This window comes from Anabrus simplex, chromosome 1 (genome assembly GCF_040414725.1).
Source record: "Anabrus simplex isolate iqAnaSimp1 chromosome 1, ASM4041472v1, whole genome shotgun sequence".
NCBI classification, from domain to species: domain Eukaryota; kingdom Metazoa; phylum Arthropoda; class Insecta; order Orthoptera; family Tettigoniidae; genus Anabrus; species Anabrus simplex.
In genome coordinates, this window is record NC_090265.1 from 27,224,350 (window position 1) to 27,239,230 (window position 14,881).

Consider the following 14,881-nt stretch of genomic DNA (forward strand, 5'->3'; position numbering starts at 1 on the left):
TGTCTATTTTATTACTCTAATTTATTTCCAGGATGACCCAGTAAATGTACACACACAATTATTATTAACCATGAATGGCCACACTTATTAATTACTGTCTTTTTACAAGTCTCTCTTCCTTACGGTATAGCAGGTCGTCCGGCCCGTTGCTAAACCTGGGGATGCTAATCCTTACTTTCACTTCCCCGAGTTGAATCGCCTCATATAGCATTTGTGTGTGGAACACTGGATCTGAACACAGGGCTATGGGCCACTCAACACGTGACGACTGTTCGTTCGACTCCACAGGCAGTCCAGTAATTCACAGTCACATGCAGTGAACAACCAAATAGCAACAGCTCAACAATATTCAACAGCAAATATAAACACAGGTCCATTTACCCTCACACTCATGAGCGCGGCTTCCCTCGCCGACTGACAGCGACCCTCGGTCCACGGAAATGCACAAACACTCGGTAATCTCGGGTAGTACACAGTCTCTTTGACTTCAGTCTGGCTGTCTGACACCATAACAACTCCTAGTTCAGATCTCGGCGGGACACTAGGGACAGCCAACACCTCTGTCATCCTCAGTTCAGCCATCGAACCCCAACACACTTGAGTCCAACTCTGACTTCACCATGGATCCCGTCTCCACTCTCACTGACTGTCCGTGACTAGCCTTCCTTTTTATAACTCGGGTGATGTGTGCCAGAATATTCGCAAGCCTGTTGGTGCATTAACAAAGAAAAAGACAAGTTAATCTGTGCAGGGAAAATTATTTTCAATGTAGATCCTGTACATTAAGAAATCTCATTTTTTTTGTCTAGAAAGAAGAGCAGTAAATATGTGTGACCTGCTATGGTGGTGGAGATGTGCCTTTTGCAACAGATATAGCAAAATTTTTGCCAGAGTTTTAAGTTGACCAATGCAAAATTGTTTTGTGTTCAGTATACAGGGCCTCTCGTATAAACTACAACCGAACGCATGGTGTTTGTACTCTGCGCTATGGCAGTTGCCTCGGCCGAACTTGGCCACCCGGCTTTAAGTGTGTGTACAATCTTGTATGAAATCTTACCTTATAAAAGATGCCGGAAGCATCGTCCTTCCTGGTTTATACAGGAATTCTGGCTGACGCGAGTGAGTTCTGCTGCTGTAATGTTTTCTTTCAATTCCTCCAATATGTGAGGCTACTTGGTGACAGTCCCCAAGACAGGAGCACGAGAAGTCGTGGCAGCTTGTAGGTGCTACACTAAGCTAAGTCGTGATAAACAGTGCGAGCTCTCTGAAAGAGATGTGTACTTACAGTAAATGTGTAACCAAAGCGCAATTGCACTACCAATTTGAAACTTCAGAGCCCCACCTTCATTCACAAGAATCACCATGGATGGAAGCAATGTATTTTTAAAGACTTGAGCTTGGCACATGCGCATCGACCGTGCTTACCCTCTGTACCCCTTACCGTGCGTGCGCGCGACTTCTCGTCGGAGGACCGTAGTGTCTATTGTGCGATGCGTAAACACGTACAACCATCATTTAGAATATTTTTATTATTTGTCCGAAAGCATCATCTAATTCACAGACAATATGGGCTGCAAGAAGGGCGAGCCTCCACCTGAAATAATGTAAAAGTTTAAGAACTTACAAAATAAATAAAACTTTAAATTAAACTCACAACAATAATTCTAAAAGTACAAGAAGTTTGTAAAATATCAGTCAGTGTCACTATAAAATATCCACAAAAATTCACTTGACACATTAACAGGTAATATAAATCCTAAAAGAAACTTTTCAAAAAAGTACCAGGGCAACACATGGAGCAATTTCATATCAAGACCTGTTATTTGACCTATTTATAATGAATGTTATAGGAGCACCATGGGCCCTCTAGCAGAAAGCTCTACTTGTGCTAATTTTGTGAGTGATTTATTTGATGACCCTTCAAGATTCGCGCCAGTGTCATGTAGCTTTTTCTCTGTTAAAACTGTTCATGTGCGCTCATGCTTTTTATTGAGCACTGAGCTTCACCAGGAAATTGCTGAACAGATGCATCAAGTACCCATCGAGCCGACTCGTACTTAAACTTTTACATACAAAAGTACGGTGTTGCAATGATAATTGTCTCACCGTGTTAACAGCTGAGATTCAGACTGGTGACTGGTGCTCGTGCACGCTGCTTGCACGCCTCCAGTACTGCAGCTTATGTTTCGGAGAGTAACAATGCCGCTTGATCGGTCTTAGTTTAATTGAGAGACACTGTATCTTCAGATAATTGTAACCCATAATCGCAGGTTTTTAATTCAGTTCCTCATTATTACGGTTTTTTTTTTTCAGTAAATATACAGTAAGTCACTCGTTAAATTGTGATGTTTGAAAAAGACTGTATCTAACCAGTCTACCCATACAGTATATCTCAAAAACGTAACATGTAACAGATGTGAAAATTGGTATTTGGAATCTCCTCTAAAAGTAAAGAAACATAGATGATTTGCTTTTGGAAAATCCACTTAACGGGAACTGAGAAAGGGGGTGAATTTTTGAAATGAGCACATCTACAGTAGGCTATGTCTCAAAAACTTAATATGTTACAGACATAAAATGGTATATTTAATCTGTTATAGAAATAAAGAAGCATGTATAATTATTTTTGGAAAAATCATTTGGAGGGGCGGTGGGGGGCGGCTGAAAACTGGGTTGGGGTGAATTTTTTAAGATGAGCATATCTACAGTACATTTCAAAAACTTAACATGTTACAGATGTGAAAATTGGTATTTGTAAATTTAAAAAAATAAAGTAACCTGTATTTTTTGTTTTCGGAAGAAACACTTCAAGGGAGTGGTAAAAAGGACTGAAAAGGGGATTGAACTCTTTCTAAGAGGTTACTGTTATCTCAAAAACTGTATATGTTACAGACGTGAAAATTGGTATTTGGAGTCTCTTTTAAAAATAAAGAAATACGTATTACTGTATCTTGTTTTTGGAAAATCCACTTAAGAGGAGTAAATGAATTGAAAAATTAGTAGAATTATTTGTATAAGGAAAGTTATGAACAAAGAACCTAAAGATGTTACAGATGCGAACACTGGTATTTGGAATCTCCTTTAAAAATAGACACGCATTTTGGAGTGTGGAGGTGAGAAATAGAAGTTGAAATCTTTTCATGAGGATTTCTTTTTTAAATGCTATTTGTTTGGGGCGTCGACCCATGTGGATCTTTTGCCCATGCTGGCACCATATTGTATGAACCTGCGTGTAATTGGAATGGTGGTAGTGTGGAATGTTGTGTGTGAGGAAAGAAAGATTAAGGATGTCACAAACACCCAGTCTCCAGGGCAGGGATATTAATCATTACAATTAAAAACCCCTGACCCAGCCGGAAATTGAACCCGGGGCCGCCAAGTGACAGGTGGATGCGTTGCCCCCTACACCGTGGGGCCGGACTTTCTAAAAAATTGAAGATAATACAGTCACGATAATTGGAATTTGGAAGCTCCTTTAAATCAAGAAACATGTATTTTTTTTGTTTTCCAAAAATACAGGGGCGAGGGGGTGGAAAGAAGTGAAGAAGAAGTGTTATTTTTTTTTTGAGGATAGTTAAATCTCAAGACCTAGCGCAATATGTGGACAAAATTGACCAGATCAGTGACAGGATAATTAAAGTTAGACTTGGACTTGAGAGTGGAATCAAGAATTTTATACAGGTTTAAGTACCCCAATCAGGGAATTCAGATGAATGATTGGAAGAGTTTCTATAAGAAGTAGAAAGTTGTATTGAAGACAAAGAGGTTATAATAATGGGATTGGAATATCTTACCAAGGGAGATGTTCAATAAATTTCCAATTTCTTTGAAATCATTTCGGAAAAGGCTAGGAAAGCAACAGATAGGGAATCTGCCACCTGGGCAACTGCCCTAAATGCAGATCAGTATTGATTGATTGATTGATTGATTGATTGATTGATTGATTGATTGATTGATTGAGACATGAATGCACATGTTGGAACAGACAGACATGGAAAAGAAGAGGTAATTGGCCCCTGTAGTTATGGAAACCAAGATGAAGAAGAAGATTTAGTAATAGATTTTTGTAGAAGGAATGAATTAATTGTTGGCAATATGTGGTTTAGAAAAAATAACTAGATACGGTTAGGGAGATAGAAAGACAAAGACAGTGATTGATCTTATTCTGGTGGAGAAGGAGAAATGTAGACAACTGGAAGATGTGACAGCAATGCCAAGAGCAGATTTCAAAGGAAAATGGTGGTAGCCAAATTAAGACTTGGTAAAATAACGAAGTTAATAGACAAAAGGGAAAGAAAAATAAAGGGATGCAAGTTAAAAGAGAAGGAAATAAGGGAAAAGTTTCAAGAGGATCTGAAGAAAGAAATTCCCAAAGATGACTTGAACAGTATGGAAGAGGAATTGACATGTTTCAGAAATGGATTTGTGAAGTGTGCATTAAACACCTGTGGAAGACTATCAGGGAGGAAAAAGGAAAAGGAGACTACTTGGTGCAACAGCAGGGTAAAGGAAGCAGTTAAAGAGAAACAAATGGCTTGGAGAAAGTTATAGGCAGCAACAGTACAGAGAATTGGCAGAAATATAAAGAAGCCAAAAAGGTATGTAAGAAAATAGTACAAGAAGAGAAACTGAAGAGCTGGGAAAGTTTCACAGAAACTTTACAGGAATAAAGGGGAGTAAAAAGGTTTTGTATGGTTTGGTGAAGAATAGTTTACGAAATAGGGAAGATACAAAATTTGTAAAAACTGAAACAGGGCAGATATTGACGCAAAGAGATGACATACTAAAAAGATGGAAAGGATACTTCTCAGAATTGCTAAATATTAAATACAGTGAAGTAGAAGAGACGGAGAAAGAAGAAGAACAAGAAGAGGAGATATCAAAGTTAGAAATAGTGGAAGCCATACAAAAGATGAAGAGCGGTAAAGCAGCAGGAGTGGATGATGTTAACTACGGAAATGATAAAAGCAGCAGGACCAATAGGGCTACAGTGGCTGTATAGATTATTTAGAATAATCTGGAGGAAGAAGGTGATCCCAGAAGAGTGTGGAAAGAGTTTAATTATCCCAATATTTTAAAAAGGTGATAAAGAGGAATGTAATAACTACAGAGGGATCATCCTTATTGCCCATGTAGCTAAGATAGTTGAAAGAGTATTGGAAGGAAGACTGAGGAGGAAGCTAGAAGGAGAAATAGAAGAAGAACAGTACAGTTTTAGGAAAGACAGATCAATGTTTGACCTGATCTTTACATTAAGACATATGATGGAAAAAAGATGGGAGTTTGGAAAAGACATAGTGATGACATTTATTGACATTGAGAAAGCTTATGACAGTGTGCCCAGACAGTTGGTATGAGACAATTAAGGAAAAAACAAATTAACAGAGTGGAAGTGCAAACGATAAAAGCTATGTACAAAAATTGTGTTAGTAGTGTGCAGACTAGTATAGGAAAAACAAAATGGTTTAAAGTTGAAACTGATCTCTGACAGGGAAGTATACTATCCCCCATACTATTCATCATAGTCATGGATGAAATTCATAAGAACATTAAACAGAGATTGGGAAGACAGGCAACAAAAGCCATGTTGTTTGCAGATGATATAGTGATATGGGGTGAGGATAAAACGGAAGTGCAGAAACAAGTAGATGTATAGAATCAAGAGATAGAAAAATTTGGGATGAAAGTAAGCACAGAGAAAAGTAAAACAATAATAATGACAAGGGGAAGGAAGGAAGGAAGGAAGGAAGGAAGGAAGGAAGGAAGAAAGAGGAAAGATAAAACTGAATGGTAGAATTCTGGAGTGGTTAAAATTTTAAGTACTTGGGAAGTGTGATCCCAGAAGATGGAAAGATAGCTGAGGAAATTGGGAAAAGAATACAACAAGCAAACAGCTTCTACCAGAGTGTAAGGGGTATTTTGTGGAACCAAGATGTCCCAAAGAAATGTAAGGAATTATATTCAACCTATAATGAACCCATACTAATCTGTGCAGCTGGATCATGGAGTACAACAAAACAAGAGGAGAGTAGAATACAGGTATCAGAGATGAAATTCCTAAGAGGTATCGAGGGCAAGACCAGAAAGGATAGAATTAGAAATTAAGACATAAGGAAAAGGACAGGAGTCTTGAAACTTCAAGACAGGATAGAAACAACAAAGCTAAAGTGGTATGGGCATATGATGAGAATGGGAGAAGAGCGAGTGCCAAATAAGCTTTTTCAGAGAAGTTAACAGGAAAGAGACCACAAGGAAGACCCCCAAAAGAGGTGGACCGATTCAGTGTGGGAGTGCATAGAGAAAGGGGAGGAAAATCAGAAGATGTACTTAAAAAAAGGAGAAGAGTGGTGGAGAGACAGGCAGCGATGGAGGTCCTTGATTCACAACCCGACCCGGGAAGCTGGAAATGGGAAATGAAGATGATGATGATGATGACTTATATCTCAGAAACTGAAGATGTTACAGATGTGAAAATTGCTGTTTGGGATCTCCTTTAAAAATAAAGAAAAACATTTTTTTTGAGGAAGAAATGCGCTTAACGGGGAGGGAGGATGGGGGGTGAAAAAGGAGTTGAATTCTTTTTATGAGATACTAGCTGATGTACCCGTGCTTCGCTACGGGATTCTCAGAAAGACTGACTTTGTGGTTTTCTTAACCTGAAATCAACATAGGTCATTACAAAAACGTAAGTATGAATGTAGCGATTAAAAGCAATGCTATCATATAAAATACTCGATCAAATGGAATACCGCACGTTTTATCACTTTTAACGAACAGTGCTGCAGTTAGATTGCGGTGCCAATCTAACAGTCCAAAGTTCCAGAGCTGGGATGACCAGGCCGCAGATTGCCATGAACACTCATCTGCCATTATTCCGCTAAATATGCACACTGTTCATTCCAATCAGTGCCTCAGAGTAGGGATTGAATAGCCCGAATGCTATGATGATCCAGTGTGTTACATACCAGTAGTATCAGAAAATTTATAAACCAGGGGAATGTCATGCTAAAGAAGAAAGTTATCTAACTCCCCAGCTACTTCCCATCAATATTCAGACAGGCTGTTACACTCTGTACGACTGGGCGAGTTGACCGTGTGGTTAGTGGTGCGCAGCTGTGAGCTTGCATCCGAGAGATAGTGGATTCGAACCCCATTGTCGGCAGCGCTGATGATGGTATTCCGTGGTTTCCCACTTTCACACCAGTCAAATGCTGGGCCTGTACCTTAATTAAGGCCTAAGGCACTCCTAGCCCTTTCCTATCCCATCGTTGCCATAAAACCTATCTATGTCGGTGCGACGTAAATCAAATAAAAAATACTCTGTACGCAGCAGTAATCCTATCTACCGGAGATGAAGGGCAACAGACGACACACAGCACATCACGACAAACAATGGTCAATGTAATGTTATTGTTGATCAATGTTATGAGCTTTCTATATTGTAGGCCTTCACATTTAGTTTTCTTTCGACTCTGTGATTTGTAAAATATTTTATACCATAAACTGTAGTTTCTTATTCTCCGACTTTACTTACCGATTTTCATTAAATACTGTTTACCCATTTCTGGTCACTCGGCGCTGATATGGACTTCGTAACAAAAATCCATAATCATGAATATCTTTGTGATCATAGCCAGTACGGTAACAATGTATAAGACATGAATAATAGGAAATTTAATACTATATAACCCTAGTTATGTAGCATTCATCGATTACACCTCTAATAAGAAATATTTGAGAATTACATTTTAGGCCTTCCCCTAAACTACCATTTGACTCAGCGTGAATAAAATAATTTATAGCGTAGACTACAGCGACTTATTTCCTGACTTTGCATACCGATTTTCATCAAGATAGAACTACTAATAACAACAATATTTGAGAATTATATTTTAGACCTTCCCCTAAACTACCATTTTTCTCAGCGTGAATACAATTATTGATAGCCTAGATTGTAGCAACTTATTCCGCAACATTGCATACCCATTTTCTTTAAAATACGACCACTAATAACATAAATAGTTGAGAATTCAATTTTAGGCTTTCCCCTAAACTACCATTTCACTCAGCGTGAGTAAAATGATTTATAGTCTAGATTGTAGAGGCTCATCCCCCGACTTCACATACCGATTTTCATTAGACCACTAATAACATAAATAGTTGAGAATTCAATTTTAGGCCTTCCCCTAAACTACCATTTCACTCAGCTTGAGTAAAATGATTTATAGCCTAGATTGTAGAGGCTCATCCCCTGACTTCACATACCGATTTTCATTCAATTCTCTTCAACCGTTTTCTCGTGATGCATGGACAGACAGACAGACAGACAGACAGACAGACAGACAGACAGACAGACAGACAGACAGACAGACAGACAGACAGACAGACAGACAGACAGACAGAAATTACGGAAAAGTAAAAAGTGCATTTTCTTGTTACTATGGACATGACTGATACAGAAATATCATTATTTTCAAATTCTGAGCAATGTACAGACAAAACTCTTATTTTATATATATATATAAAAACTGAAGATGTTAGAGACTTGACCTTTTTTATTTGGAATTTTCTTTCAAAGTAAAGTAACACGTATTCTTTTGTTATCAGAAAATGCATTTGGTGAATGAATAGAAAAATTAGTTGAATTATTGGTATGAGGATACTTATATGTACAAAAGCTCAAGATGTTACAGATGTGAAAATGGGTATTTGGAATCGTTTTAAAAAATAAAGAAACATGTATTTTTTTTCCACAGAAAATCCACTTGGGTGGGGGTGTGGGTGGGAATGGGGGAAGGAGTGATAAAGGGGTTGAATTCTTTTTATGGTGATACTTATGTCTCAGAACCTGCAGATGTTACAGATGCAGAAATAGGTATTTGGAATCTCCTTTAAAAATAAAGAAACTTCTTTTCTTGACTTGAGAGAAGACTGTTTCTCACGTATACAGTTCTATGCCTCATGGTCATCTTAGTCCCAACAGGCAATACCACAAACGTGGTTTAGAAAGAGTTTCTGGGGTAAATGAAACTCAATTTTTCGGTGAGTTTTTATACTTTAGGGATTTTTAGATAATGTCTTAGTACAGTACTGAGGAACAATTACTTTTATCAAATTATGAAATCCATGCGAGCGAAGCCGCGTGTAACTGCTAGTATGGAATAAAGCTGTACCAATGAAGGCTAAAGAAGTAATGTACAAGGGATATTACTTACCTATCTATATATATAAAATAAGAGTTTTGTCTGTACATTGCTCAGAATTTAAAAAGAATGGTATTTCTGTATCAGCCATGTCCACAGTAACAAGGAAATGCACTTTTTAATTTTCAGTCTTCTCTGTCTGTCTGTATGTATGTATGGGCATCACGAGAAAATGGCTGAAGATAATTTAATGAAAATTGGTATGTTAAGTCGGGGGATGAGGCATTACAATCTAGGCTATAAATAATTTTATTCACACTTCACTTCTAAGATATGAATCCTGTACGGGGAGGATATTCTTAAAGCTGGAAACAACACGTTTCAACCCAGAGGAAGAACTAAATAGGTCAAATATGTATGTTATTAGTGATCCTCTCGATAAATACTATGTAACTAAAGTTATATACAATTACATTTCTGATCATTTATGTCTTACACAGTTTTACCGTACTGGCTGTGATAATAGAGATATTCCTAAATTTCAATTTTTGTTCCTAAGTCCACATCAACCACGAAGAAAACAGGTGAATAGAATTTAATAAAAATTGGTATGTAAAGTATGACAAGGAAAATTATGAAGATGATTATAAAAAAATGAAAAAAATCATATAGGAATGAAGAATAAGACAAGAGGAAGTCATGGAAAAAGGAAGGACTGCCTCTACATTAGATGCTCTAATAACTCTCAGAGTCTCTTCTGCTGCCACTCACCTCCTGCTACGTCCTGACTAAAACAGCACGGCTGAATGTAGCTGGGGAGTTACTATGTGCTAAAGCTAGTAATGACATATGCAGCAGAAACTTGGATAATGACTCAAAGTAGCTGAGATGAAGACAAGGAGGGATGGAGTGAGAATGAAGACTTACAAAAAGAGCTAAATGTGCAAAAACTAAACAATAAACTGGAACAGAAAAGGTAGACGTGGTTTGGACATGTCAAGTAGATGAAAGAAGAAAGACTGCCAAGACAAGCTCTGGAAAGACAGATGATAGGGAAGAAAGGACAAGGGAGACTGAGATTACAAGGGATGGACTCTGTGAAGAACAGCATATGAAACGGAATCTGGACTGGAACACAGTGTTGGATGAGGAATGATGGAAAGAAACTATATTTGCCCCCAGCCAGTGTCAGCTGGAAAAAGGGAATGGTGATAATGAGTAAACATAATTTAGAATTTTTTCATGATCTTATGGTAGACAAAAATATTCTGCATTATCATGCTACTAGATGTTAGATTATTATTAATAGGAAAAGCACCCGAAAGGGCATATACAATATGGTTACATCAAATTTGAAATTATTCTTTGCTAATTTGTGTGATGCTTTTGGTCCTTTTTGAACATAACACAATATGGTATTTTTCGCAGCACTTTCCACAGAGCGAGCATATGCAATTCCCGTTTGGTAGGTGAAATTTCTTATTGCTATATAACTTGTGGTGGTAGCCATGAATGGCTAGTCTTGTGATTGTGTGTCTTTGTTCTTCGTTAGCGTTTGTCCATGATCTGTCTTGCATTGCATCGGTACTGTAAAATTCCAAGTCAATGTCCATTAGTTTCCTTTGTCTAGCAGCTAGAAGTGCCTGGTAAGCGTCAGTAGATGGCAGGCTGTGCTTATACCTGATATCCTCTATGAAGAAGGTCCCTCTTGCTAATTCATAGGCAAGTCTCGATGGTGCATACTTCCCTATTCGCAAGCAGTGCTTTATGAATCTTGCTTTCACCTTTTCAATTCTCTCGAGGTTCTTGTACGTTAGATTTCTCCATATTAGTTCTATGCCATATGTTATTATTAGTGTTATTGTGGCGTCAAAAAGAGTCATAGCTGTATTCAGCGATAAGCGATGAAGGTTCTTGAGTCCACATATGTATTTAATAGCCGTTGTTGTCCTTTCTTCCACATGGTAGCTGAATGATCGACCCGTTTTCTGCTGGGTGATGCCTAGGTATTTAAATTTATTAACCACTTCCATCTCTTCATTGTTCAATAACAGTGTGTCCTTTGGTGATGCTGTACCCCCTTTCCTGAATGTCATCTGTGCTGATTTCTTCATGTTTATCTCAAAACCATTCTCCAGTGCCCATTTTGCCAGGGCTTTTAATGTCGTCTGTAATTCCTCTTTGTTGGGGCCCGCTATGACCATATCGTCGGCGTACATCAGGAGGGTCATCTCCATTGTATTTCGTAGGATATTGGTGATGTTTGCAGTGGCTATATTAAACAGTGTTGGGCTAATGGGGTCCCCTTATAGTACATCATTTGTCTGTCTGATTTTGTTAGGGGTTGTTATTCCATCATCTACTACAATGTCGTTGTATGTCAAGATGTCTTCTATTATTTTACTAATGTAGTGTGTCTTTCCATTCATGTCTTCGATGTTTTGGAGTAGTTGTTTTCTGTCTATAAGATCAAAAGCCTTTTTGTAATCAATGAAGACTGCGTAGTATTTTCCCTTGGGCATTCTTAGTGCTGATTCTGTCTCATCCAGAAGAAATTTTACAGCTTGTGTTATGTTTCTACCCTTCCTGAACCTGAATTGGCATTCTGGTATTTTTGGGTCTACTTCCTGTTCAAGTCTCCTCGTTAGTATTTTAGTATAGATTTTGAAGATGTTATTTTCCAGTGCTATTCCTCTGTATGAATTTGTGTCATTTGTTTCCCCTTTACCTTTATATAGCATTTTAATCTTCGCAGTTCTCCAGCTTTCCGGTATTGTCCCTGATTGCAGGCATTTGTTGAAGAGATTGGTCCATAAAGGAAGTAGTATTTCCAATGAGTCTTTTAAGATTTCCATCCAAATATTATCTGGCCCAGGGGCTTTCCTACTTTTCGCTTTAGTGATGACGTCTGTGATCTCTTCTGGTGTTATCGGGGTGGATTTTGAATCCGTTCCTCAGTTGTGCTTCTGCACACAGCTACATTAATGTTCTGTTGATTTAGTATTTTCTTGAAGTGTTCTTCCCATTCTTTCATCGGTATAACTGTGGCTTGTGTTACATTTCGTTTCCTCAGGGCAATGAATGGGTCTTTCTTTGCTGCTTCTGCGATTCTATTCGCTTCTTCTTCCATGAATGCAGTTTTCGTTTCCTTCAAAAGTTGCTTGTAATTTCTCCTCTTAGTTGCATAGGTTTTAAGATCTTTATCTCTTCCTGTCGTTTTGGCTGCGTATAACGCTTCTAGTGTTCCTGTACGCATTTTGTAACATTTTTCATTAAACCAGGGCTGAGCTCTACGTTGTCTTGGTGGAATAAGAGCTTGTTGGAGTATGTTATTGATTACTTCTAGTGCTCCAGTTGTGTTTCCCTCATCTATGAGCTGCACTGAAGTTTCTATTTGCGTCTCGTTTTGTTTGAGGATATTTATATCAATCTTTCTTGATGGTCTGTCGTTGGTGGTCTTAGTCATGTATTTTGTCTGCATATTTTCTATTTCAAATGTAGTTTCAATGGGAATATGTTTTCTGACTGGTGCTGCAGAAGACGACCATAAACCTTCTTGGGCCAGATTTCGGACATATTTTCCTCTATAAAATACTAAATCAATTGAACTGGTGCCGTTGTGTGCGAAGTACGTTTTGAGTTCTGGGTCATTTACAAGTTTGAAGCCTTCCTCGCTGAGTGTTTCCAGAATCAGTTCAGTCTTGTTACTGAGTTTATCTATTCTGCAGTTAAGATCTCCTGCTAAAAGGACTGACTCATCATGTTTCACCTCCGTCAATGCTTTAATTGGATGTTCTATTGCATCTTCCGTTGTCCAGTGTGGAGGCATGTATAGGCCTACTGTTATGAGAAGTGTTGTTCTTGTTATTAGCAGATTGTCTTCTTTCGTGGCGTTGGTTATCTTTCCAGTAGTCAGTTTGAAGAAATATGAAACACCTTCCTCCGGCCTACCGTCGGTAGACTTTGCGAATGAATGTGTACTGTAAAATCCTTGGATGTTAGATTATTAATACACTGTGTCACTGAGCACTGAATATGAAAAATACCCCTATAATTGTAATTACATTTCTGTGTAAATGCCCATGACAGTGAGTATCGAGATGTGAGCTCTCTTACATCCATGGTTTCCTTCATTTTAGATGTAGCAAGCTGCAGCAGATTGCTGCTGTGCTGGGACCAGCTTACCTCCGAGTAGGTGGCACTGCTGCCGACTGCTTGTTGTTTGACACAGGCGATGAACAACCCAAGTCACAGAACACCTCTATTGAACTTCTTGACGGCGGTGCTTGTTCATACGAAGGGCTCGACTGTAAGAAGAGGCCAGCCGAGTTCAGAATGTCAGGTAAGAGCTTATACAGTAGATCCTCTCATATTGATCACTTACAGGTCCAGGACATGGTCAGTACATCGAGGAAAATTTTAAAACCTATATTATAACATTTTAAATGTAGCAAACATTTGGTACTTAGTTTGGTGATTTTTAAAACAAAAAATAAAACCTGAAGTACTCTATTCTTTTATAATTAGAACAATTGTTTTTGTTCAGATTGCACTATTGTGCATGTGACTCATGTTTTGCCACCAGAAGATGCTATGGGTAGCATTCCCACCTTCGGTCCTCCCTGAAATATTTTCCGTTGTTTGCCATTTTATCTTCAGATTAATTCTGTGACTCTAACCTCATAACGTGTCCGGGGCCCATTTCCTATCTATATCTTTGCCAAACCATTTCCCTAGAAGCCAAATGTAAATAATTTCCAACACCCCTAAAACCTGAAGTAAAAGAAAAAGATTCAAGTTTTCGTCTGGGACAGTTCCCTACGGAATACTTGCTCTGTGAAAAAATACTCTTTAACATCGCCACGAGGAATGAATCGTTGATCGTACTTTTCTAGCCGCTGCCGACAGATCTCGATAGTAGCCTCTAAAATGAATCGTTGACAATGATTGTTGACCTGTCACATTTCCACTTGTGAATTAAAAACAGAAACACAAAATATTGGACGATTATTTCCCGAAAGTGAACTGAAAGGAAGTCATGCGAAACACAGTGTGTTTTTAAATAAAGTTTTGTAAGTAAGTTCTCAGTTTCTGGTGAGTTACATGTAAGTAATACAGTGGGCTTTCAAATGTCATATGTAGCATGTTTTTAAATGGACTAAATGTGCACTTTCTGGTAAGAACAAGTGTATTTTGGATTATCCGTACTTCCATACAGTCTCGGGTCTGCATTAACCTGGATATACATAAAATCAGCTTCATGGTCCGTATCACACTTTAATAGATTCACAACTATTTTTTATTTTCCACCTTGTCGATACCTGGATATTCGAGAGTTTGCTGTAGTTATCCAATAACTCGTCGTCGTTCAGGCAGAATTCACTAAGTCAGAAATCTTACATCTGAGTTATAGCTGTTTTAATGTTTCAATCAACTCCTAAAATCAGGTTTGCATTATTAGTTAGTATTAATATGTTTTTTGGTGTTGGTGCCACTATTACTTCAACTTACTTCCATAATTTCACTATTTTTGCAAATTTGAAGTACCAAATTTAAAAGAAATATAATAATTTTTTGACTTAGTGACTTCTGCCAGGGAAGGAAGGAACCTCTTCGTAGGTTGTTTTAAAGACAAAAATAAAAAAGTACTGGCTCACAATAAATATGTAGGTGCATGAAATTATTTTATTATTTCTTTGAACTATTTCTAATAACTACACAGTATGATTCAGAGAAGG

The 14,881-nt window shown here is 38.1% G+C and overlaps 1 protein-coding gene across 1 annotated transcript in view; it reads left to right on the plus strand.

The window, feature by feature from the left end:
• LOC136883533 (heparanase) overlaps window positions 1-14,881 on the plus strand; it is a 142,758-nt gene that overhangs the window by 32,251 nt on the left and 95,626 nt on the right. The window contains exon 3 of the mRNA XM_067155903.2: window positions 13,283-13,485. Coding sequence (XP_067012004.2) covers window positions 13,283-13,485 — 203 coding nt within the window. The remainder of the gene's footprint in view (window positions 1-13,282; window positions 13,486-14,881) is intronic.